Here is a 27,469-nt window from a genome sequence, read left to right on the forward strand (position 1 = left end):
TTTCTCTAAGCGATGGGAATGAAAGGAATGATTTAGATGCTATGAAGTCATTTAGTGTCTGAATGCCTGATGTTGTCCAAGCTTTAAAAGAATTTGGGTAGATCCATGCCGGATAAAAGGCCGGATTTCTGATAAAAGAAAGGAGAGGATTGTGTGGAGATTGTAACTGATATTTGGTTTTTAGTTTATCCCAGAGAGATAAGAAGTGTTTAGTTATGGGATTATGAATTTTAAAGCGGTCTTTAGGATCAAGCCATAATAAATTTGATATTAATAGAGGGTCATTTTCTGAAGCCTCTATAAATACCCATAATGGGATTTCCTGTTTTGCATGGTATTTGGACAGACTGGCCAAATGTGCTGCTCTGTAGTAGTTAGTAAAATTAGGGTATCCCAGGCCTCCTTTATTTTTGGGAAGATGTAGTGTGTGTATAGGTATACGTGGTTTAGAAGAGCCCCATATAAACGAAGTTGCTCTTTTTTGTACTATTCTCAAAAAATAGGAAGGAATTGGAATAGGGAGGACTCTGAATAGATAAAGCAATTTGGGTAGAATAGTCATTTTGATTGCATTAATCTTCCCCATCCAGGATAAAGGAAGTTGCGACCATTGTTTTATTAGATTTGTGATCTGTCTTAATACAGGAGGATAATTGGTTGAGAATAAGTCAGAATGAGATGCTGTTAAATGAATTCCAAGATATGGGATTGATTTTTCTGCCCATGTGAATGGGAGTGCAGCCCTAGCCGGGATCAATTCCATGTTTGTGAGTGAAATATTAAGCACTAGGCATTTCTTAGGATTAATCATAAGGCCGGATAGGGCTGCAAATCCATCAAGAGCTGGTATTAAGTTAGGACCAGAGACCTGTGGTGATGATAGAAAAAGTAATATATCGTCTGCAAATATACATAATTTGTGTGTAATACCTCCTACTTCAATGCCAGTTATAGTTTGGTTTGTTCTGATGTATTGGGCCATGGGTTCGAGTATAAGGGCAAATAATAAGGGAGATAATGGGCAACCCTGTCGGGTACCTCTTTCGATATTAAAGGCTTCAGATTTGTATCCAGCATATTTTATATAGGCTTTGGGTTTATTATATAATGCTTTGATCCATGGTAAAAAGTGGGGTCCAAAACCCCATTTTTGTAACGAATATTGCATATATTGCCAGGATACTGTGTCAAATGCCCTCTTAATATCGAGAGATAGAAAACAAAGGGATTTTCCGTTTTTTAGCAATATGTGCCAATAACACTGCCCTGCGTATATTATCGCCTGCCTGTCTATTTGGCATGAAGCCTACTTGATCTCTATGTATTAATTTTCCTATAATGCTATTGAGGCGTTTTGCTATTATTTTTGCTAATAATTTAATATCGAGGTTTAACAGAGAGATAGGCCGATAATTCACACAGGAAGTATCATCAGAAAGGGGTTTTGGGATCATACAAACAATTGCCATTAGTGTTTCTTGCCGAAAAGAATGTCCATCTAGAAGTTTGTTAAAAGTTTCAGTGAGAATGGGAGAGAGTATTTCTGAGAATGTTTTATAGTATAAAGCCGAGTAGCCGTCTGGGCCTGGTCTTTTGTTAAGTTTTAGGTCTTTTATGGCGTTAGCAACTTCATCTATAGTTATAGGCTCATCCAAACTGCTTTTTTGATTCTGAGATAACTCAGGTAAGGTTATTTTTGAGAAGAAGGATTCAGCCTCTGTAGGATTAAATTCATTGTTTGTCTTGTATAAAGTTGCGAGATGTGAGTGAAATTTATGGACTATTTTAACTGGATTACAAGTGTAAACATTTTTTGATAATTTCAAACGTATTGGTTTGAAAGATTTGTTAGTTGAATTTAATGCCCGAGCCAAATATGTACCTGGTTTGTTTGTATTCATGTAGAAATTGTGTTTGGAGCGTTTGAGGGATTTATCAACTGACTCAGAAATAGATCGTATTCCAATCTAGATTTTTCCAGATGAGATTTTGTACTCTGAGATGGATTATCTTGAAATGATATGTAGGCTGCATTAAAATTGAGTTCTAGTTTTTTTGCTAGATTTTTGCGTTCCCGTTTAAATAGTGCCATTTGTCTTTGTATTGTACCACACAAGACAGGCTTATGAGCTTCCCACAGTGTTATTGGGGAGATGTCTGTTGTATTATTAATTGATATGTATTCCTTTAAAGCTTGTTCAATAACCATCTGATGTAGTGGGTGTTGGAGCATTATGTCCGGTAAGTACCACGTTGGGTCATGTGCTTTTGGTATGGCTGAGGCTATAGTAGTGTATACTGCATTATGGTCAGACCACGGAATCGGAATTATATCTGATGCAATAATTTCTGGTATCATTCCTATTGTTAGAAAAATATGATCTATTCTGGTGAAGGTTTGATGAGGGTGCGAGAAATAAGTGAATTTCTTTTTCATTGGGTTACTTTCTCTCCATGAATCTACCAGATTGTATTTGGAAAGAAGTTGAGAAAAAGGTAATCTAGAGGTTATTTTGGATGGTGTAAAAGGTGATTTATCTAGAAATGGGAGGAGGACCTGGTTCGAATCCCCACACATTATCACTGTTCCTATTTTGTGTGTATTAATCACTTGTAATATATGTGAGAGGAATGGTGTAGATTGTTTGTTAGGAGCGTAGTAGGAAATCACCGTGATTGCTGTATCCATTATATAACCCATGAGTATCAGGTATCTACCTTCTGGGTCTTTAATTTCTGATGATAAGGTGAATGGTGTGGATCGGTGAAATGCAATTAGAGTTCCCCTTTGCTTGGTACAGGCAGAAGCCGTGTAAATTTGTTGATAAAAAGGAGAAATATATTTTGGAGTAGAATCTTTGGTGAAGTGTGTTTCTTGGAGGCATACTATGTGAGCCTTCTTGTTATGGAAAGTACGGAAGGCTTTGGTCCTTTTTTGAGGGACATTTATTCCCTGAACATTCAGGGAAAGTATATTCAGTGGTGCCATGGCAATAGATCAAATAGTTTTGACTTACTTTTTGTTATGCAGAGCTGACTGCGCAGATCAACCTGTGTGGACTGAAGAGATGAATAGATAGAAAAGAAACCAGTGAATTCTGGAGTAAAGAGTAAACAAAAAACATATGAGATTAGATGATACATTGTATAAATTATTTTTTGCAAGTAATCACAATTTACCCGTGAAAGAGAATAAATATCTCTCTCAGGGGAATAAGTGCCTTCGTCACACTCCCACATAATATGGTTGGGAGAATGAGGAGGGCTAATGGGGGTACACGGATCTTCCGCTTACAGGAGAGAAGTGCTATGTCAAAAGACATCAAAATGATGTTTCATTAATTGGAGTGCAGAATATAGTTTTTGTTGAAATTATTTATTCCAGGGTGGTTGTATATGGTTAGTCTTGCCCTAGGCTAAATAATTCAGTTAGAAAGGTACTGTTAATAACTTTGGTATTGATGAAGATAGTTTGAATTATTTTGGGATTTTAACCCTTTTAGAGTAAACAATTACATATTTTATTCATATGTAAATGTTTAGATATGTTAACTCATAAAATTGAGGTTGTATTGCTTCAGATTAGAATAAACAAAAACATAATTCTAGGAACTAGTTAGGTAATAATATATTTGTTTTAAGAAAAGAAAGAAAAAGCTTCCATTACTTCTGGATTATTGAACATATTTGTCCTAAAAAGTAATAAATCTATTGTTATTACCTGATAATATATAACTGAACAAGAATTTCCTTATTTCACTTATATATTCTAAGGCTATATGAATCAGAAGTAATAAGAAATATAACTGGAATGTAACATGATCCCACACAGTGTGTGACTATCAGAATGCAGTTACATTCAGTTATAAATACAGGTTTTTTATAGAGAACCATCTCTTAGTATAATAAATGAAGAGATATCAGGAATTAGGATGTCAGTCCATTGAATCTTCTTGGTCCATGGATGATGTGGCATAACGGCCTCTTTTGTGAGAATGATGATTCCCATTTTGTTCTGAAATTTTCTGGGTGCTGCCTGAAGGTGAAGATGATGCCATTCTTCTGCGTGTGGGAGTGTTGCTGCTTGTGGGTTCTGTCAGATTTAATTTTAAAAGGGTTTGTTGTAGTTCATCTGCTGATCTGCTTCTGTAAATTGTACCTTGGTAGTTAAATCTGACTGAAAAGGGGAAGCCCCATTTATACATAATGTTGTGGCGTTGCAGTTCCATTAGTTGGGGTTTCATGGATCGTCTTTTAGTAATAGTAAGTTGGGATAGGTCAGCAAAAATTTGATAATTGTGTCCTTGAAAATTAAGTTCCTTTTTTTCTCTTGCAGCAATTAGTATTTGTTCTTTCGTTCTGTAATAATGAAATTTGGTGATTATATCACGTGGGGGTCCATCTTTCTTTTTGGCTGTGAGGGCTCTGTGTACTCTGTCCAGTTCTAAACGTTCAATAGGGATATCTGGCTTTAGTTCTTGTAATAGAGCAGTAATAGTAGATTGCAGGTCTGTCACAGTTTCAGGTATTCCCCTTATGCGCAAGTTTGAACGTCTGGCTCTATTTTCGTAATCTTCGAGCTTAGTTTGAAGTATTAAATTCTCTTTTTTTAATTGTTCCAATTCTGTTATATTTTCTTGGGTTGTAATTTCAATTTCATCCATTTTTATTTCTAAGGCTGCGGTGCGGTTTCCCAGCTCTCTTATTTCTTTGGTTAGGCTTTTTGTTATTTGGTCTGATGTTTGTTTTAAAGCCTTATGAAGCATCTTTTCAAATTGTAATAATATTACTGGGGATACTGAGGAGGCTTGTGGAGAAGTTTGTGAGAGGATTTGTTCTGTATCTGACTCAAATGGAGAGTCTTGCTGTGACATTTTCTGTCTGTGAGAGCGCCCTGATGCTGTATCTTGTGAGGTGACTGGAGCTGCTTCAGCTGCAGTGAGTGCCTGTGAGCTCTTTGTGAGGTGATTTTTATTTCTGCCACGGTTTCCTCCCAGTACCATATTTCCTGCCCAAACTTTCACAGTTTGTTCCCAGGGGCAAAAAGGTTCAAATGGATACCTTTTGAGTCTGCAGGCTCCGCTTTGTCCTTCTCTTCTCTCCTCAGCGGTGTGGAGCTCTAACAATGCATGTCTGCTCCGCTAGGCTCCGCCTCCTGCCCCCAACATTTTTTTTTTATATAGCACATTTAATTGCAACGTTGTTGCCCAAAGTGCTTCACAGTTACATTAAAACATATATTTATAAAAACATTAGCAGCATTATCAAGCCTAGCAGATGAAGGTATGACCACATGCATTTGGGGGTCTCAGCATCTTGACGTAGAATGGAGGTGAAGGTGTGCTATCTGTTTGATGATAATCAGTGTTTACAACCACTGTTTCCTGGAAACGCTCATGCCCTGTTTATGCTTCACAACCACTGCTCAATACACAATACACAGGATCATGATAGCTGTAATAACTGTGCAGTACTTCAAACGGTCGTATTTTAAAAACTATAAATCCTACAGCAAAGAGCTTTATATTGTGAGAATCACAAGACCCAGACCTAGATTGTGATGCATAGCATGTCTCTGAAGTATTAAAAATGAAGGCAGAGTTGCAGTTTAGATATTGCCCTTCAGATTTGAAGTGGCTAGAGTGGAGTTTCAATGAATGTCAATGGACGGCGTGTGTTGCAAACAAATGGTCATATTGTAAAAACTTTCAGGACTATGGCTTAGCCGTGGACATGTTTAGTGGCAGCAGGGATAGCTGAACGTTTTGATATAAGATTTGTGTAGATGGGCTTGAAAATGAGGGAGTGGTGGCAGTTTAGAAATCATGTCCTGATTTTTCAGCTTTTGTCACCTCCCACTATAGTTTTGAACACTTCGCCATTCATTCCTATGGGACCAATTTTGCCGCAAAAACGACGATATTTCGTGAACCATTTGGCGAAACGTTCCACAAAGTAATAGCACACCAATCGTGAACAATCCACACGTTTCGGTATATTACTGTCTATGTAGTGTAAAAGCTGTGGGAGGAGTTAGGGTGGTAAATTTGGCTATAATAAGAATAATAATCTATATGTGAGATAACAGTAAGTGCTATGCAAGAACACTTAACTAAAGATAGGTCAGTTTAACCCACCAATGAATGTTTAAATACAGCAAAGCGGCTATTATTTATGACAGTTGGCAGTTGCCAGAAGAAACTGAAGAGGACAGCTCCCCACTCCCCTCTCCCTTGTCACGGCTTTTTTATGTGGTGTACAATCCTTTTCTTGGGGTAAATTGTTTTTGTTTACTCAGAAGTGGGAATTTATTCAGCCTGAGTCGTAGTGGCTAGGTAGATTTTATTTATTTATATTTTAAGTTAATGTTATAACAAAGTTATTTATAAATATTTTAGAAATGTATTAAACCAATTAAAAACAGCCGCGGCCAAAATATTTTATCCAATAAAATGCATTTATTTCAAAATTAAAATTGCTTGTCTGGACTGAATTTATTATATAAACTTAAAAAATGCCTTCTGCCTTCTATCCCATGGTTTTGGTAAATCTGAAGACAAAAATCTGCAGAAAATCTAATAGTGTACATGGGGCTTTAGTGTTGTGTTTATTTTCCTACAGTTATTGGCAAATGTATAACCAGTACTGAACAAAAAGTCAATTTCAACTCTATTCAAGTGATGATAGTAGGCATCCCTTCATCTTCTAAATCCTTATTTGCTCTTCTTTTTCTGTTTCAAATACTGTAGTAGGCACAGGGAGCTCTTCTATAATGATTTGCGTGCATTCTCTTGTTTGGCCAAGACAGGAAGCAATAACATCTACTGCTAAGTTTGTTGTTGCCTTGACGTCGTCAGAGGAGGCTCCTAGAGCTGGGTTAACTTCCACCAAATCTAGGGCTGACAGCATTCCTGAAAATGTAGTTGAAAAACAATTTAAAAACATTAGGTGTTTGTGCATTATATAGTGGAAGTGTCAAGCCAGAACAAATTATACATTTTCTCTAACAAATAATGGACATTTTAGAAGTAATTTAAAGTTAATTGTTAGAAGGCAAAAAACGATACGCTATATATTTTTTATCTGTGTCAACAGTCTTTGGTCATTGATGGACAAATGCAACTTGCTTTTGACATTAGTTTAAGATGCTTTTGAGAAAATGTGAAAATTTCCTTACGGGTGCATTTTTATTGATTGCAAATGTAAAATAACCCATTCTGTTAAAAATAGAAATAAAAGGCAAAACATTTTTGTATAGATATAAAAATACATCATAAATACCTTTTCCCCCCTTTTTTTATGTGATCACATTCCCTCTGTTCTCAGTTGCATAAAAGCTGGGGGGAGGAGAAGCAGCAGCATACTGAACTTCTCAGTGAATGGCTGTGCAGGGGAGACATGTCAGGGAAAGTCTGATCATTGGAGGAGAGAACACTGAGTTCCCAGCATAGCTAGAGAACTGACCACTGTGTGTTCTCCTGCTTAGTGTGGTGAGTTTTTAATAGGAAAGCAGAGAAAGCATACAAAGAGAACAGGATATTTTCTCATACAAGTACATGGTACAGCAGGCACATATCAGGAATATGAAGTGTTAGGGTAATAAACACTTTAACCTTCACTTTTCGTTCTTCCAACCTGCATTTCACCTGCTTTGAGCTATTTTAGCATTCCCATAGGAGTGTCAACAATAGCCAATTTATATAGACTCTTAAAGGCTAAAGCTGGACCTTGAGGATGCAATCTGTCATTGTCGGGAGAACTCATAATTATTGCTATCAGCTATAGCCGCTGGCAATAATCACATAGAAAATCTGACAGGCTGGTTGTACCCAATTCGTACAACAATTATGTTGGGTTCAATACCCATAGATGGTTTGAATCTCAGTCTGTCCCTGCTGAACTAGCTGAGATTCATACCATCTATAGCTGGCTTAGGTTCGCCTTTTTGGCCAAAATTTCACTTTTCATAATACATAGAAGCTTTTTGTAACATCATTTCTGCCCCAGCCATCCCAATGTGCTCATCTCTCATTTGCCTAATCTATAGCAGGTTTGAAATTTTTTTTTTTTTGTAAAATTCTGTTTATTATTTCTTTATATCATACAACAATGGACACGTCAGAGGACCGTGCCCATAAAGGTCAACATGACCTTATAAATCTATCTAACAAAGACCTACTATCTAACATTCATTCCCCCAACCCCCCCCCCCCCCTTGAACCACAGCCCGACATGCTATCATAAATACATACAGCAATTTTCATGGTATGTATGTGATTATTTCTATGTAGCAGGAAGTGCAACATTCAGTGTCTATAATTTCCAACTGCAATAGTTTGACAGTAAGTGATTAGGACCTTCTGGCATTAACTTACAGACAAAGGGTATCTCTATACTTAGATTATTTCCCCCATTACCCCACTGTGCTATTGGATTTAAACCACGCTTGCCACACCCTATCAAATTTTTTCATACAACCTCTGGCCTCGTATGTGGCTTTGTAATACGGAAGCATGGAATTTACCAGGCCTTTCCATGCAGCAAAACTCGGGGCTTTAGATTTTTTCCACTCCAACAGAATGGCTTTCTTACCATAAAAAAATAAGACATTTAGCATTGTTCGCATGGCTCGTGAGGGTAGAATTTCATCTACCAATCCTAGCAAACATACCTTAACATTCATTGGGATCAGTACTGATATTACTTCAGTAATACAGGACGTGACATCAGTCCAGAATTTTTGAATGTGTGGGCAGCTCCATAAAATGTGATCAGCGTCAGCAGGTGAATAAGAACATCGCCAACATTCCGCCGAAACCATGGGAAAAATCTTATTCAGTTTAGCAGGCGTATAATAGCTTCTATGTAGGAATTTAAACTGAATCAGTCTATCTCTCGCGGATACCAGATGTTTAAATGGCTGTGTCCATAAATCATCCCAGTCCTCCCCCTGTACTTCTGGAACTTCCCCCTCCCATTTTTCTCTGCATCTGATGATCGCCAGTGGCGTTACCTTGAAGAATTCCTTGTAAGTATTTGAGAGAGGCTTAATCAGATCCACGTCTGACAACATTGTTTCAAGAGACAAGGGCAAGGATTCCACCCTCATCTCCCGAAACTGCATCTGAAATGCGTGACGAATTTGCAAAAACCTAAATAGATAAGAGTTTGGGAGGTCATGCCTTGACTGTAATTGTGAAAATGTCAAAAGTTCACCTTATGTTGTAATATCTCCCAACGTCTTAATGCCTCTAACTGCCCAGATCATGGGGTCCGGTAAATTAAAAAATTGTGGTAACTTTGGATTCATCCATATGGGGGTTGATGGCGACACTCCTCTATAACTAGGACAAGCTAATTTAACTGCTGTTTCCCATGCCTTGATAGTGGCCTTCATTGTCAAGGTTAAAAGGTAACTCAGACCTGGAGCCCCTAAACAGAGCAAACTTGAGACTATCATATGACCCCAAATGTGCCGCTTCCAGTACTGTGGCTGCATCCCCATCCTCAGCCATCAACCACCTATGGGCAAAAACCATCTGTCCCGCTATGTAGTATTTTTGCCAATCTGGCAATGCTAGGCCTCCATGGTCCCCCGGTTCCTGCAACACCTTATACCCAATTCTTGAAGGCTTAGGAGCCCAAAGGAAGGATGAGATGATACTGTCCAGCTTTCGAAAATACGATCTCGGAACCCAGACAGGTGCATGTCTCAGGAAGTATAGTATCACCAGGAGAAACTTCATTTTCAATAGGCTGATACGACCCATTATGTATACTGAACAGTGCAGCGCTAAAATAATAAACAGCTAAAATAATCAATGAATGAAAAGTCCATAAGCTCGTATGTAAAAACACACATGTAGATAGAAAACCAAAGACGTCAGCGGTGATAAAGGGTGCTTCATGCAAAGTCTGAAGTGCTCCTTAGTCCGTGCTCACACCATTTGTTAGCCAAACTGCTCACCTTGCATAATAGACCCCTGAGCTAACAGGAAGGTCATAAGGGCATTCACCACCTCTGGTGGTTATGGTAAACTTGTAGATGGAAGCCGGGCACCTCTTATACTCCGCAGATAGAACTTGTATCTCTCCCGTGACAACATAAAATACAAAGAAAATATCTAGTGCTCTCTGTATAACTTGAAACAGGTATCATTTATTAAAAGACAGGTACTCACATCAATAGCACTTAGTCCAAGTGCTAGGATAAAAAACATATAGTGACTGGTAACAGTAAAGCTGGTAAGGTGGCTGCAGTGACATTCAGGGGAGTTCCGTTGCGAAGTGGTTAATTCCTAGAGCTGCTCTTAAGGAGTCTCTGGGGTCATCCAAAAAGAGCAGCATGTCGTCTGCGTAAAGTGACAAGGATTCATCTATTGTGCCCACCCGAATGAATTTTATTGCACTGGCTGATCTCAATGCAACTGCCAGGGGCTCCAGTGCAATGGCAAACAGAAAGGGGGATAATGGGCAACCCTGCCGAGTTCCCCTACCCACTTAAAAAAATCCGAAGTGGAGGTTCCCAGTCTGATTGTCACTTTTGGATGATTATAAAGCATGGCCACCCACCTCCTAAAGTATGGCCCAAACCCCATAATCTCCAAGACCTTAAACATGAAAGCCCAATCTACTGAATCAAAGGCCTTTTCAAAGTCAATGGATACTACTATTCTAGTACTGGGAGCTACTGGGTGAATTTGCAAATGAGTAAATAGTCTCCTTAAGTTAGTGTCTGTCGATTTCCCAGGCATAAAGCCGGTTTGATCTATGTTAATGATCGAGGGAATTACTGTAGCCAACCTCATGGCCAATACTTTAGTCAGAATTTTGAGGTCTGTATTTAATAATGCTATAGGTCGGTATGAGGCACAGTCCTGTGGATCTTTCCCTGGCTTCAACAAGAGGACCATATAAGCCTCCAGCATGGAATTAGGTAGAGCGTTATGTTCATGACAGTATTCCAGTAATGTATTAATTCTTGGGGCCAGAACCTCAATGTTTGCCTTATAGAAGTCAGCTGGAAACCCGTCTTGTCCCGGGGCCTTGTTTGGGGGAAATGTAGAAATTGCCTGTTCAGTTTCTTTCTTGGTGATTTTGGCTTCTAAAGTATTCCTGTCCGTGTCGGTAAGTTTCGGTATTGGCAGGCCCTCAAGTAGGGAATCTAAATTTGTCAGGTCATAAGCGGGGATTGGAGAGTAGAGAGAAGAGTAAAACTTGACAAACTCTTGCATGATCTGCCCTGGTTCACTAAGTATAGTTCCCCCCTGAGTTTTAATGAGTGGAATATTTGTAATCTGACGGGAGTCAGTGACCAACATGGCCAACAATTTTCCATTTTTGTCTCCTTCTGCAAAGACCGTCTGAGCCCCTTTAACCATTTCTACACGGGCCTGTCCCGTAAAATGTAGTGAAATGGAGCGTCTTGCTTCCATCAGGGCGTCATATGATGTCCTTGTAGAGGATCCCGCATGGGCCTCTGCGGCTTCTCTTTCCTTATGCTGCAGAATCTCTATCTCTTCCCTATCCTGCTTGCGAGTTGTTTTAATGGCAGAGATAAATTCCCCCCTTGTCACTGCCTTGAAGGCATCCCATACAACATGAGGTTCTGCCGAGTCAACATTGGAGGACCAATATGTGTTCATGGCCTCAGTCACCTGAGCGGAAACTTGCTCGTTTTGTATCCAGCCAGGTGAGAGCCTCCATTCTCCTCCCCGTGTGCCCGCAACAAGGGCCAGAGTAACAGCAAGGGGGTTGTGATCAGTCAGACTGCCAGCTAAGTACTCTGTGTCTTTCACATATGGTAGCAAGAGATTGTTCCCGAATGCATGATCAATCCTGGCTGCAGATCTGTGAGCCGTTGACATATGTGAAAAGCATCTATCTGTTGGATGCCTCCAACGACATAACTCCGTGAGATCAGCCACAGATTTCCATCCATTCAGATCACTGGAGCTTCCCCTAGCTGGGTTGGAGCTAGCCAATGCTGCATCAAGAACCGCATTGAAATCCCCCAATACCATCACAGGGAGGTGAGCATAAGGTGCTAGTTTAGTTAGGAGATCGTATAGTATTTTAGCCTGAAATGGAGGAGGCACATAAACATTTATTGAAAAGAGAAACAAATACCTTCGCGCTAACTCAAAAATGTGTAAGCTGCTAACACTGCAAATAGAATTTTTGCTGTAAACCATGGAATATATAAATAAGTGCAGCGCTATACTTTTATATAAGTGAATTGACAATTGTGCATATCAATATAGAAAAATCCTAAAAAAATAAAAGTCCATTTTCAATAAATCAAAGTCCGTTTGTGAGAACATAAAAATCACCACGTGAGTATATGACTAAAATAATAATTAGGCAATCCCCAAGGTAATGGAGGCGTACCATAGATTTTGGACCCAAAAATAGCATATGCTACATAGGTCAACATAAGCCTTTATTGCCCAATGGCAATGGTACACAGGATCAGTACCGAAGGGGGATCGACGGTCCTGGAAGCTTGCTCAGGGATTATGTGCAAAACCACACTTGTGCAGATACCACCACCCATATGAATGGAGGCTTACCAAAAGGTTGGGACCCAAAACAGCATATGCTGAATGAGTCAAACAGGCTTGAAATTGCCCGCTGGCAATGAAGAGGAGATCCCAATGGTACACTGGAGAAGAGATCCTGGGGGTGCCTCACCGGGGTACTTCCTCCGTGTGGAAATTAAGGACGTCCTCGAACATGTCCCACATAGGATAAAAAAGGGGCCATATAGTGTAATTCCGTAAAATTATAAATTTTTATTTAAAAGGAAAACACTTACATTTAAGAAGTAGTCAAGCGCTTGTATACAATAAAAAAGGCGGCAGTGGAGTCCTCCCGACGCGTTTCGTCACATAGAACTTCGTCTGGGGTACTTGCCCACTGCAGCCATACTCCTTTATATAGGCACCAAGACCCCTATAATGAGAATCCAGCTCCTACATTCACGTCATCTGCACTTCCGGGTTCGGCCCAAAATGGCGGACGCGCGTGCGTTCCAAGCCTCATTCCCATGCATTCCACCTTCATTAGTAAACATAGGTGAAGCTTCCCAATGCAAAGGTATGTATGTATTTATATTTAAATGTATTACCACCTATCGCTCGCTGTAGCTGAAGCCATCAGCGAGCGGAATGTAATGCGAAATTTGTGTCACCGTGCGTTCCACCTGTTGTGCGCACGCGCGCCGTGATGACGCCATCACGCCGCCACGATATCAACATCATCCATCATTATGCAGCGCGCGCGGCGCGATGTCATCACCGCGCCCTCACGCATGCGCACACAACAACATCAATCGCACATTATCACATGGCAGCTTCAAGGTCACATGATGGCAACAAAGCCCAATAATCAAAAAGGGGGGTAGATCTAAATAGAATTGACATCCCGTAGACCGGAAGTGTTAGTGAAGTGTAAGCAATAAATGGAGTTTTAAATCGCAACAGGATTACCGTGAACGGAAATTTTTTATTTTAATTGTTATTTCCGCATATGTTAACCCAATAAATTTATCAAAAAAAAACCCCAATGTTAAGTATGGACAAGCTTAGGAGATGGATTCCCTACATCTCTGGTACCTTGTAACTATTTGTCTCATATACATGTATACACCAGATCTTATATATAAGATGACAATATACATGTATAATTTGAAGACGATGTAACTAACACAGTCTCTCAAAACCAAAACATAAAACGTACGCTGTAAAAACTATATGTATTACATATATAATTTAAAAAGGTATCACTAATGTAATCTCACTGAACAAACTACATGAACAAAAATATAAACATAGATAAAAAATGGAAAAAATTAAAGTAAAAAAAAGGAGGAAAAAAGGGAATATGGAAATTGGTCCTGCACCTATCTCTTTATGATTCATCTATAAAGGCATTGATATCTACCTCTACATTCATGCCCTGTGGGAAAAAAGGTCTGTAATTCATATGCCCAGAACATCTCTAGATGTGAAACCCCCCTGATTCTGGCTCCCCCCCTCCACGGTGGGACATATTTGTCTATGATGATAAATTGGGACCCAGCAGGATTGCTATTGTGAAATTGTTTGCAGTGTCTGGGTACTGTGTGTTTAGGGTCTCTACCCTTGATCAGGGCTATATGTTCCCCCCACTCGCGTAGTGAATGTTCTCGTGGTACGTCCTATGTACTGTTCGCGGCACGGGCAAGTAATAAGGTACACTATGTATCTTGTATTGCACGTGCAGAACGATTTTACTGTGTACCTTTTCCCAGTAGTGGTAGATGTAAACTCTGTGACCTTACGTCTGTCTAGAGTGTTGTGTTGGCATACAACACACTTTCTACATGGGTAGAAACCTGTCAGAAGGAAGGACGGGACGGTGGCTGCCGCCACTTCAGGAACGGTCCATTCAGGACTGACCAACCCTTCCCTTTTCTCTCCCCCTGTCCCTATAGCTCCAGCAGTAAAAATATATAGAGATCTTGTCCTCAGCGACCTCTCTAAATTACCAGTTAAACACATTCGACATTCTCCACTATCAAAAGATGGATTAGAATCCTTATGTGCACGTAAAAATGTGGTGGTTCGTCCTGCCGATAAGGGCGGTGGGATAGTGGTTCTGGACAAGAATCAATATGAAGAAGAGGAGATGTTTAGAATCTTAAATGAAACAGGTACATATCAGACACTCCCCAATAATCCCACCAACCTATACAAAAACTTATCTATATGATTTAAAAATTAAGTAAAAAGGAAAAAGCCTTTTTGGTCCCGACTGCACCCAGAATTCCCACAATATATTATTTGCCTAAAATCCACAAAAACCCAGTATGTCCCCCTTGGAGACCTATTGTTAGCGGTATCAATTCCGTCACGGCAAGAATAGGTAAATATATAGACTTCTACCTACAACCGTTGGTGAAGCAAACACCTTCGTACTTAACCACTTGAGCCCCGGACCATTATGCTGCCTAAGGACCAGAGGTCTTTTTCCAATTTGGCACTGCGTCGCTTTAACTGCTAATTGCGCGGTCATGCAATGCTGTACCCAAACGAAATTTGCGTCCTTTTCTTCCCACAAATAGAGCTTTCTTTTGATGGTATTTGATCACCTCTGCGGTTTTTATTTTTTGCGCTATAAACGGAAAAAGACCAAAAATTTTGAAAAAAAATGATATTTTCTACTTTTTGTTATAAAAAAAATCCAATAAACTAAATTTTAGTCATACATTTAGGCCAAAATGTATTCGGCCACATGTCTTTGGTAAAAAAAAGTCAATAAGCGTATATTTATTGGTTTACGCAAAAGTTATAGCGTCTACAAACTAGGGTACATTTTCTGTAATTTACACAGCTTTTAGTTTATGACTGCCTATGTCATTTCTTGAGGTGCTAAAATGGCAGGGCAGTACAAAACCCCCCCAAGTGACCCCATTTTGGAAAGTAGACACCCCAAGGAAATTGCTGAGAGGCATGTTGAACCCATTGAATATTTATTTTTTTTGTCCCAAGTGATTGAATAATGACAAAAAAAAAAAAAAAAAATATTTACAAAAAGTTGTCACTAAATGATATATTGCTCACACAGGCCATGGGCCTATGTGGAATTGCACCCCAAAATACATTCAGCTGCTTCTCCTGAGTATGGGGATACCACATGTGTGGGACTTTTTGGGAGCCTAGCCGCGTACGGGGCCCCGAAAACCAATCACCACCTTCAGGATTTCTAAGGGTGTAAATTTTTGATTTTACTCCTCACTACCTATCACAGTTTCGGAGGCCATGGAATGCCCAGGTGGCACAAAACCCCCCAAAATGACCCCATTTTGGAAAGTAGACACCCCAAGCTATTTGCTGAGAGGCATATTGAGTCCATGGAATATTTTATATTTTGACACAAGTTGTGGGAAAGTGACACTTTTTTTTTTTTTTTGCATAAAGTTGTCACTAAATGATATATTGCTCACACAGGCCATGGGCATATGTGGAATTGCACCCCAAAATACATTTAGCTGCTTCTCCTGAGTATATGGATACCACATGTGTGGGACTTTTTGGGAGCCTAGCCGCGTACGGGGCCCCAAAATCCAATCACCGCCTTCAGGATTTCTAAGGGTGAAAATTTTTGATTTCACTCTTCACTGCCTATCACAGTTTCGGAGGCCATGGAATGCCCAGGTGGCACAAAACCCCCCCAAATGACCCCATTTTGGAAAGTAGACACCCCAAGCTATTTGCTGAGAGGCATGGTGAGTATTTTGCAGCTCTCATTTGTTTTTGAAAATGAAGAAAGACAAGAAAAAACATTTTTTTTTTTCTTTTTTCAATTTTCAAAACTTTGTGACAAAAAGTGAGGTCTGCAAAATACTCACTATACCTCTCAGCAAATAGCTTAGGGTGTCTACTTTCCAAAATGGGGTCATTTGGGGGGGGTTTGTGCCACCTGGGCTTTCCATGGCCTCCGAAACTGTGATAGGCAGTGAAGAGTGAAATCAAAAATTCACGCCCTTAGAAAGCCTGAAGGCGGTGCTTGGTTTTCGGGGTCCCGTACGCGGCTAGGCTCCCAAAAAGTCTCACACATGTGGTATCCCCGTACTCAGGAGAAGCAGCATAATGTATTTTGGGGTGTAATTTCACATATTCCCATGGCATGTTTGAGCAATATATCATTTAGTGACAACTTTGTGCAAAAAAAAAAAAAAAAAATGTGTCTCTTTCCCGCAACTTGTGTCGCAATATAAAATATTCCATGGACTCGACATGCCTCTCAGCAAATAGCTTGGGGTGTCTACTTTCCAAAATGGGGTCATTTGGGGGGGTTTTGAACTGTCCTGGCATTTTATGCACAACATTTAGAAGCTTATGTCACACATAACCCACTCTTCTAACCACTTGAAGACAAAGCCCTTTCTGACACTTATTGTTTACATGAAAAAGTTATTTTTTTTTTGCAAAAAAATTACTTTGAACCCCCAAACATTATATATTTTTTTAAAGCAAATGCCCTACAGATTAAAATGGTGGGTGTTTCATTTTTTTTTTTCACACAGTATTTGCGCAGCGATTTTTCAAACGCATTTTTTGGGGAAAAAACACACTTTTTTAAATTTTAATGCACTAAAACACACTATATTGCCCAAATGTTTGATGAAATAAAAAAGATGATCTTAGGCCGAGTACATGGATACCAAACATGACATGCTTTAAAATTGCGCACAAACGTGCAGTGGCAACAAAATAAATACATTTTTAAAAGCCTTTAAAAGCCTTTACAGGTTACCACTTTAGATCTACAGAGGAGGTCTACTGCAAAAATTACTGCCCTCGATCTGACCTTCGCGGTGATACCTCACATGCATGGTGCAATTGCTGTTTACATTTGACGACAGACCGCCGATTGCGTTCGCCTTAGCGCGAGAGCAGGGGGCGACAGGGGTGCTTTTTTTTTTTTTTTTTTTTTTCTTTATTATTTTTCTGCTTTTTTTATCTTATTTTTAAACTGTTCCTTTCATATTTTTTTTTTTTAATCATTTTTATTGTTATCTCGGGGAATGTAAATATCCCCTATGATAGCAATAGGTAGTGACAGGTACTCTTTTTTGAAAAAATTGGGGTCTATTAGACCCTAGATCTCTCCTCTGCCCTCAAAGCATCTGACCACACCAAGATCGGTGTGATAAAATGCTTCCCCAATTTCCCAATGGCGCTATTTACATCCGGCGAAATCTAAGTCATAAAATGCTCGTAGCTTCCGGTTTCTTAGGCCATAGAGATGTTTGGAGCCACTCTGGTCTCTGATCAGCTCTATGGTCAGCTGGCTGAATCACCGGCTGCATTCTCAGGTTCCCTGTTGAGACAGGAGAGCCAGAGAAAAACACGGAAGACGGTGGGGGGGGGGCATTCCCTCCCACGGCTTGTAAAAGCAGTCTAGAGGCTAATTAGCCGCTAGGATTGCTTTTACATGAAAGCCGACCGCTGGCTGAAAAGAATGATACCAAGATGATACCTAAATCTGCAGGCATCATTCTGGTATAACCACTCAAAGTCGTGAATGGCGTACCTGAAGACAAAAAAATGGTTAACAATAAAGCACAGTAAACGGTAAAGTATAAAAAATTGCATACCTGAAAAAGCAAACATGATAAAACATAATAACAATAAAACATTGCAGAATAGAATACAGTAAAAAAGAGCAGAACAATAGAGAGAGAATAGAGAGAGAGAGAGAACAATAAAACGACAACTATTTTTTTTAATTTTATATATATATATATTTTTTTTACACTTTTTTTGTAACTAACTTTTGTAACTGTAACCGGTTCCAGGTTCGGGTCTCACAAAATGCGATGGCATCTTGGGAGACCCTGTGAAAGTGTGCCTAGTCTGTGCAATGCTGTACCCTACGCTAATACTCAACTAGTGCATGGTAGCGTTCAAAACATTCACCAATGCAAAGACCAGGATTGTCAGGACAGGAGGGACAATAATAGCGGGTGTCACGCCTATATCCACGCTTCCTGCAGACACAACATCTTTTTTGGGGGTTCGTTGGGTAGGGGTACTCGGGAGGACATAAAGAAAATGCCTCTCATGCAGCCGACTGCATTTGATTGGGGATGTGAATGGGGGAAGTACGGGCGCTGCAGAAGCGGTGTGTTCCCAATTAGGATTGGCGAATGCAGCAGGAAGGGCACTATGGGCACGACGGGCCTGTGTTTGTCTTTTTGGTGGCAGCGGGACACTACTTGGGCTTGCCACCTCACCAGCTTGAACTGCACTTATGGGACTCGCCACGTCACCAAGTGTTACTGCAGTGCTGGTTTGACTACGACCGGGGTGTACTAGGCCGCTGGTGCTTGCCAGTTCACCAAAACGCTACCAAAAAAACTGTTAGCGATCGCAGGTGCTAGCAGGTATCTGGGCTGATCCCGCTAACACTGCGTTTTTGGGAACCCTAAACTGCTGGGGACGCTAGTATAGATCTGATCGGATCAGATATTGATCCGATCAGATACTATACCACTAAGGGAGGTGTACGGTGCGTGCGTGGCTGTTAGCGCTACTGGCGCTAACCTGACGCTGCCTGGTGCTTGCTTGCCAGTTCACCAAAATGCTACCAAAAAAACTGTTAGCGATCGCAGGGATCAGGCCTGACTCTGCGAACGCTGCAGTTATGCGTTTAGTGTTTTGTAAGTGACAGCAATCGATCGATACTGCACACTTGGGTGGGCCGGGCGGAGGGGCAAAACGCAGGTGCTAGCGGGTATCTGGGCTGATCCCGCTAACACTGCGTTTTTGGGAACCCTAAACTGCTGGGGACGCTAGTATAGATCTGATCAGATCAGATATTGATCCGTACAGATACTATACCACTAAGGGAGGCGTATGCTGCGTGCGTGGGTGTTAGCGGTACTGGCGCTAATCTGACGCTGCCTGGGGCGACGCATATCACCGCCGGGCGATCAGGGGGCTAAACCTTTATTCGGTAATAAACGGCGGGTGCCCTGACACTATAAAAAATAAACGAACTAACCAGCGTCAACCGTAACGTTTATACGGTGATCAGTGGTGAAAGGGTTAACTAGGGGGCAATCAAGGGGTTAAAACATTTATTAGATAGTATATGGGGGTCCCTGACACTATAAAACGCTGACGGCGAACCTAAATATTTACCTCACTAACTAGCGTCACCAGTGACACTAATACAGCGATCAGAAAAATGATCGCTTAGCAACACTGGTGACAGGGGGTGATCAAGGGGTTAAAACTTTATTAGGGGGGGTTAGGGGGGTACCCTAGACCTAAAGGGGGGTAATACTAACTGTCCCAACACTGTAACTGTCACAAACTGACACTATGCAGTAATCAGAAAAAAAAAAAAAAAACCTGCTGGTGTCAGTTTGTGACGGGGGGGGGTGATTGGGGGGGATCGGGGGGCGATCGGGGGGGGGATCGGGGTGTTTTGTGTGCCTGGCATGTTCTACTGTGTGTGTAGTGTGTTGTGCACTTACATTGATGTCTTCTCCCCTCGGCGCTGGAACGGAATACCGAGCCGAGGGGAGATGACATCATTTCCTTTGCTGCTGTTTAGCATACAGCAGCAAAGGAATGTTCCCATTGGCCGGCGGCGATCGCGAGGGGGGGGCCACGAACGGATGGCCTCCCCCTCATCTCGGATCGCCGGGGAACAGAACGGGACCGCCTCGGGCACCGGGGGGGGGTCCGATCGGACCCCACACCCGCGGAAGGCAAATCACGTACATGTACGTGATTTTGCCTGCCCGTGCCGCTTTGCCGACGTAAATCGGCGTTAGGCGGTCCTTAAGTGGTTAAAGGATACCGGCTCCACTATTAGACTTCTTGAGAACATCGATATACAGGAGGGTTACATCATGGCCACAGCAGACGTGGCATCGTTATACACCTGTATACCGCATGATAAAGGGTTGGAAACAGTGAAACATTTTTTGAGCCGTTTACACTCCATCGCAGCATTTCAAAGTGATTATCTGATAGAGCTGCTTGAATTTGCAACCAAACACAATTACTTTTGGTTTAACCAGGGCTACTACCTTCAGCAGCGGGGAGTGGCCATGTGTGCAAAGTTCGCACCTAGCCTTGCGAACTTGTTTATGGCCAAGTGGGAGGAGAATGTCGTCTATGCCCATGACACCATGTCACTGGTTTTATGGGCCAGGTACATAGACGACATCCTCCTCCTATGGAACGGCACATCAGATACACTCAGGCAGTTCTTTGAAAGTTTAAATTCTAATGACAGGGGTATTTCTTTAACATATGAAGCCCGCGAAACCAAGATCCATTTTTTGGATCTGCAGATAGAAATAGTGGATAAAAAGTTTAGATTCAACACGTATTTTAAACCCACTGATCGTAATGGCTTTATCCCTGTAAACAGTTGCCATCATAGATCTTGGCTGAGTGCGGTGCCGCGGAGCCAATTTTTGAGGCTCCGCAGGAACTATACAGACACCGACGGATTTACAGTACAAGCGGGTGTCTTGAAACAAAAATTTGTCGATAAAGGTTATGACATTGCTAGTTTGGACTATGAGATCCAAAGAGCCATGAACATTGAGAGGAAAACTCTGCTTGAGATAAAGCCAAAGAAAGGCCCCCGATGAAAAATTCAAGTGGGCTATGCTGACATCCTTTTCAATTCAGCATAAACAGATCCAAAATATTGTGAAGAAGAATTGGGAAGTGTTAAGACAGGGCAACATTTTGGGTAATCTTATACAAGGGGAGGCCAAAGTCATATTTAGGGGAGCACCATCTTTACAGGGCCGGATAGCCCCCAATGTGATCAATCCACCGTCCCGTCCTTCTTTCACAACATGACAGGTTTCTACCCATGTAGAAAGTGTGTTGTATGCCAACACAACACTCTAGACAGACGTAAGGTCACAGAGTTTACATCTACCACTACTGGGAAAAGTTACACAGTAAAATCGTTCTGCATGTGCAATACAAGATACATATGGTACCTTATTATTTGCCCGTGCCGCAAACAGTACATAGGACGTACCACGAGAACATTCACTACGAGAGTGGGGGAACATATAGCCCTGATCAAGGGTAGAGACCCTAAACACACAGTGCCCAGACACTACAAACAATTTCACAATAGCAATCCTGCTGGGTCCCAATTTATCATCATAGACAAATATGTCCCACCGTGGAGGGGGGGAGCCAGAATCAGGGGGGTTTCACGTCTAGAGATGTTCTGGGCATATGAATTACAGACCTTTTTCCCACAGGGCATGAATGTAGAGGTAGATATCAATGCCTTTATAGATGAATCATAAAGAGATAGGTGCAGGACCAATTTCCATATTCCCTTTTTTCCTCCTTTTTTTACTTTCATTTTTTCCATTTTTTTATCTATGTTTATATTTTTGTTCATGTAGTTTGTTCAGTGAGATTACATTAGTGATACCTTTTTAAATTATATATGTAATACATATATTTTACAGCATACGTTTTATGGTTTGGTTTTGAGAGACTGTGTTAGTTACATCGTCTTCAAATTATACATGTATATTGTCATCTTATATATAAGATCTGGTGTATACATGTATAGGAGACAAATAGTTACAAGGTACCAGAGATGTAGAAAATCCATCTCCTAAGCTTGTCCATACTTAACATTGGCGTTTTTTTTTTGATAAATTTATTGGGTTAACATATGCGGAAATAACAATTGAAATAAAACATTTCCGTTCACGGTAATCCTGTTGCGATTTAAATCTCCATTTATTGCTTACACTTCACTAACACTTCCGGTCTACGGATGTCAATTCTATTTAGATCCACCCCCCTTTTTGATTATTGGGCTTTGTTGCCATCATGTGACCTTGAAGCTGCCATGTGATAATGTGCGATTGATGTTGTTGTGTGCGCATGCGCGAGGGCGCGGTGACGACATCGCGTCGCGTGCGTGCTGCATAATGATGGATGATGTTGATATCGTGGTGGCGTCATCACGGTGCGCGTGCGCACAACAGGTGGAACGCACGGTGACACGAATTTCGCATTACACTCCGCTCGCTGATGGCTTCAGCTACAGCGAGCGATAGGTGGTAATACATTTAAATATAAATACATACATACCTTTGCATTGGGAAGCTTCACCTATGTTTACTAATGAAGGTGGAACGCATGGGAATGAGGCTTGGAACGCACATTTTGGGCCGAACCCGGAAGTGCAGATGACGTGAATGTAGGAGCTGGATTCTCATTATAGGGGTCTTGGTGCCTATATAAAGGAGTATGGCTGCAGTGGGCAAGTACCCCAGACGAAGTCCTATGTGACGAAACGCATCAGGAGGACTCCACTGCCGCTTTTTTATTGTATACAAGCGCTTGACTACTTCTTAAATGTAAGTGTTTTCCTTTTAAATAAAAATTTATTATTTTACGGAATTACACTATATGGCCCCTTTTTTATCCTATGTGGGACATGTTCGAGGACGTCCTTAATTTCCACACGGAGGAAGTACCCCGGTGAGGCACCCCCAGGATCTCTTCTCCAGTGTACCATTGGGATCTCCTCTTCATTGCCAGCGGGCAATTCCAAGCCTGTTTGACTCATTCAGCATATGCTGTTTTGGGTCCCAACCTTTTGGTAAGCCTCCATTCATATGGGTGGTGGTATCTGCACAAGTGTGGTTTTGCACATAATCCCTGAGCAAGCTTCCAGGACCGTCGATCCTCCTTCGGTACTGATCCTGTGTACCATTGCCATTGGGCAATAAAGGCTTATGTTGACCTATGTAGCATATGCTATTTTTAGGTCCAAACTCTACGGTACGCCTCCATTACCTTGGGGATTGCCTAATTATTATTTTAGTCATATACTCACGTGGTGATTTTTATGTTCTCACAAACAAACGGACTTTGATTTATTGAAAATGGACTTTTATTTTTTTAGGATTTTTCTATATTGATATGCACAATTGTCAATTCACTTATATAAAAGTATAGCGCTGCACTTATTTATATATTACATAAACATTTATTATCATGATAGTTCTATGACATATATCCAGGACTATCGCCACATAGCGGCCATTTGGATCTGTAAACACCTGATGAATCGAGCAAGAGAGATTCTTGCATATCAAGATGGAAGCTCCCCTAGCAAACGTGGAGTAGGTTGAATGTATTGCCCTTTGGATCCATGGTTTGCACAAGGAGAGGATTCTGCTGCCATCAAGATGGGTTTCCTGTAACAGTATTATATGCGGGCGTGTCTGTTTAATGTATTGGAATATGGAGGCCCTCTTAAGTTTAAGATTCAGGCCTCTAACATTCCAGGACATAATTCTAACATCCGCCATCATTATATCTACCACCATCTACCATCAACTGGACATATATCCATATAGGGGGGTTGCCCCAACATACCTTATCTAGCACATCTGTAAGAGAACCTAAAATAGAACATGTATCCCTATGTCGGGATACTTCTCTCCCATGCTTTTATACCAGAAACAAAACACCCCAGTCCAGTATATAGCTTATTCCCTGAACAAAACAGCAACAACAAAAAAAAAAAAACTTGCGGTGAATTCCCGCCGCAGCAATCGAAAGTTTGGTGGCAATTTAACTGGTCCTTTAGCACCTCCACATACTCCAACTGTATTAATTAGAGTCCATTAGGCATTTTCAGAAGGACTATTTGTATACCTAACCCACGGTACATATGAGTTACACAGGATAAACCGATAGGCAAAACATACTCATATAAGAAAAAGAAAGATAAATCCCACACAAAAAAAAAAAAAAAAAATGTCCCACAAGATGAAAGTCCCCCGATAGAGATACAAAAGCATCCCATAAATCCTCTCGAGGGGTGTAGATCATGTGTGTCAAACATTTTAATTATGGTCAGCAGTACCATAAAGCGAGGATCGGCGTCTCCACTTGTACTGTATGTCCCTTAGCCTAAGTTATAATATGTTGAGGGCGTCACTGAGAGTTGCTTCTTATTAGGGAGTTCCTGATGGAGGGTATGAGCCCTTGTGCCATGCTATTTTGCTATGAATCACATCCGATCCACGCTTCCCCATCTCCACGCATGAGCGTGGGCTTCATAGATTATAGAAGAAAGTAAAAAAATGTAAAAGTGTAGAACGGGGGCAGCAGTAAAATAATTTAAAAAAATACCATAAAAAGAAAAAGGGGAAGAGAAACAAAAGTTAACTCCATAAGGCCTCACCTAGCCTATATCCACTTCAGGAGCATGATGGCGTTGTATGATCAGCGTATTAAAGTTCTTTGTCCATCCAGTCACAGGACTCCTCTGGGTTCTCAAAAAATTTCACCGACCCCTTATGCTGGATCCTGAGTTTGCTAGGATATAGCATACTGTATTTGACTTCTTTTTCTCTCAGGCGTCTGACCTCGATGAAAGATCGGCGTTTTTGCTGTGTCGCAGCCGAGAAGTCTGGAAACAACATTATGCGTGCATTGTCATGTTTCAGCTCCTGTGCCCTTTCTGGCTTGCATCAGGATCATGTCCCGATCACGGAAATTCAAGAATCGGACCAGGAATGGTCTGGGGAAAGCCCCTGGGGGTCTGTTGCCCACCGGGACCCTGTGCACTCTCTTAACCACATATGTAGGGGGCATATCTGGCATGGCTAGCAGTTGTTTAAAGAAATGTTCAGCAAACTGTGCAGGCCTGTCCCCCTCAGCTCCGTCAGGGAGACCCACCACTCTTATATTGTTCCTCCTCTGACGGTCTTCTGCATCTATGGCTTTATGCTGGAGGGATCTAACCTGGTCTCTGAGTTCTGCGATTTGTGTTCCATAATCATGAGTAGTGTCCTCTATGTCAGAGACACGTGTCTCCACGGTGGTTAGTCGGCCTCGGATCTTATCCAAATCATGCCTGATTAGATTGCATTCTGATGAGAGGTGATCAATGCGCCCCATGAGTTCTGCTTTGCTGGCATTAATTGCCTCTAGGATCGGCCTTGTGATTGCTCCAGTATCCACTGCAGGGTTCAGTTCACCTGCTCCCTCCGTCCCCCCTGCATTCTCTATGTGAGCCATCTTACCAGGATGTGTCTTGGCGCGCTGCTCTTTCGGAGAGGAAGACAAGATGGCGGGGGCGGGGCCAGGCACCTTGTCCTTGATGGAGCGTGTCAGCCGCTGGTCTGACGGTGCCTTGCCGGTCTTTTTAGATGTTGAAGAAGGCATCACCGCACTCAGCGTTCTCTCCCCTACCAGATCCGAAAGTTGTAGGTCAGTATATGCACTCTAAAGCTGCGGATGAAAGGCAGGAGAGCGGAGCTGTGGAGAGATGCACACTGCCTTGATCACATCCGGCCGGAAGTCAGCAGGTTTGAAATTTGATCTGTTTATTTAAGTTTTTTAAATAATTTTTGCTTCCATCACTTCCTGTAGATCATGTGACATCCAGGAAGCTTTGAATAATGCACCGGCGCATCAAAGAAGAGGGCGTGATAGGGCGGGTTCACTACTGTGGACCACACCTCCCTCATTACTATAACACCTCTTGATTTATTTCCACCCTCTTTCTGTACAATCTGATTGTACAATCTCCATTAGGCCGGGTTCACACTAGCTGCGGGCGTGGCTCGCAGAAGGGGGTCCAGTGTGTCCCTGTTCTCCATTTCAAGAGTGAATCAGGTCTAAAGTTTTGCCGAAATTCGGACCTGAAACTGAGCCAAAGATGCACATGACCCTTTTCCAGTGCGGACCGTGGGTGTCCCAGAGGTATGTGAACCGGGTCCATTAAGAGCCGGTCAGTGTCTTCTGTCATGTGAATTGGATGCAGGGAAACCCACATTCAATTTGCATAGGTGTGAACCCAGCCTCTACCATCAGCTATGTACTGCAAGGGCCTTCCTGATTTGATACAACTTGAATGGATTGTTCAGATGTGTCCACCTATTGCATAGTTTTGGTAAATCTAAAGGCGATTGTATAATCAAATTGCATAGTGTATGGCCAGCTTTTTACAAGTACATAGGAGAACAGAGTGGAGTGGACGGAGACACTCAGGCCCCGTTCATATCTCTGCAGGGAGATGTCCCATTTTTTGGGGCATTTTGGAGTGTTTTCAATTGTCACACAGGGCAGCCCATTCACTTGAATGGGCTGCCCTATCCACAACAAGTGCCCCAAAGAAGCTCCAGAACTTTTCAGAGCAGAGCGTGGTGCTTTTTTTCCAGTGATTTTTGGTGCATTTGCAGCCTATTTGTTGCATGGCAACATTTTTCTATGTGGCTTTTTGTCTGTTGCACAAACGTGATTGATCCTCATTGTTCTTCTGTAAACACACCAATTTCACTTTCAGGACCCATTCAGGTCCCATTCACACCTAGCATAGTGGGAGGGCATGTTTTTTTACTTGTTTTTCCTGCAACACATATAGCGCAGCCTATTGATATTAATGGGCTGCTCTACAAATAGCTCATTTTGGCATGTTGTGCTTTGTATGTTTTTTACTGTGTGTTTTGCTGGATTTGTCACTTGTTTTTTTTTTCATATGGCAAAATGTGTGTGTGCTTATTGCTTATGCATTTGGGGTGCTATGACAATTAATGGTTGAAAGTGTGACTAGTTAACTTTAGATGTATAAAGGTGGCCATACACTTTACAATCTGATTGTGCAATCTCCTCTATAATAGCAAAGAAATCTCTGCGCTGTAATATAATCACTAAAAGTGGGTGGCAGGAACCAATTACACAAAGATAAAGCCACTGTGTCAATGTCCATCAATAGTCTTGTGAGGAAAACTGTCAAGTTGATTATGTCCTCTAGACCCCCACCTAGGTTTCCAAGGCTCACATTTAGATCCCCTAAACCTTCATGGGGTAATCCCTGGGATACATCATGTAGTGGAAATTGCCATATGGGATAGGAGGAATCAAGACCCAACCATTATCGA

The 27,469-nt window shown here is 41.4% G+C and overlaps 1 protein-coding gene across 2 annotated transcripts in view; it reads right to left on the reverse strand.

Annotated features, from left to right (window-relative positions):
* Window positions 1-5,417: 5,417 nt before the first annotated feature.
* The window catches only part of ARG2 (arginase 2), a 1,243,303-nt gene continuing 1,221,251 nt past the window's right edge, over window positions 5,418-27,469 (reverse strand). The window contains exon 8 of one of the 2 annotated variants that reach the window (XM_073610731.1): window positions 5,418-6,911. In XM_073610731.1, the coding sequence (XP_073466832.1) occupies window positions 6,706-6,911 (206 nt within the window). In that variant the 3' untranslated portion in view covers window positions 5,418-6,705. The remainder of the gene's footprint in view (window positions 6,912-27,469) is intronic. The other variant, XM_073610732.1, reaches the window with a different exon arrangement.

This window comes from Aquarana catesbeiana, linkage group LG13 (genome assembly GCF_042186555.1).
Source record: "Aquarana catesbeiana isolate 2022-GZ linkage group LG13, ASM4218655v1, whole genome shotgun sequence".
NCBI classification, from domain to species: Eukaryota; Metazoa; Chordata; class Amphibia; order Anura; family Ranidae; genus Aquarana; species Aquarana catesbeiana.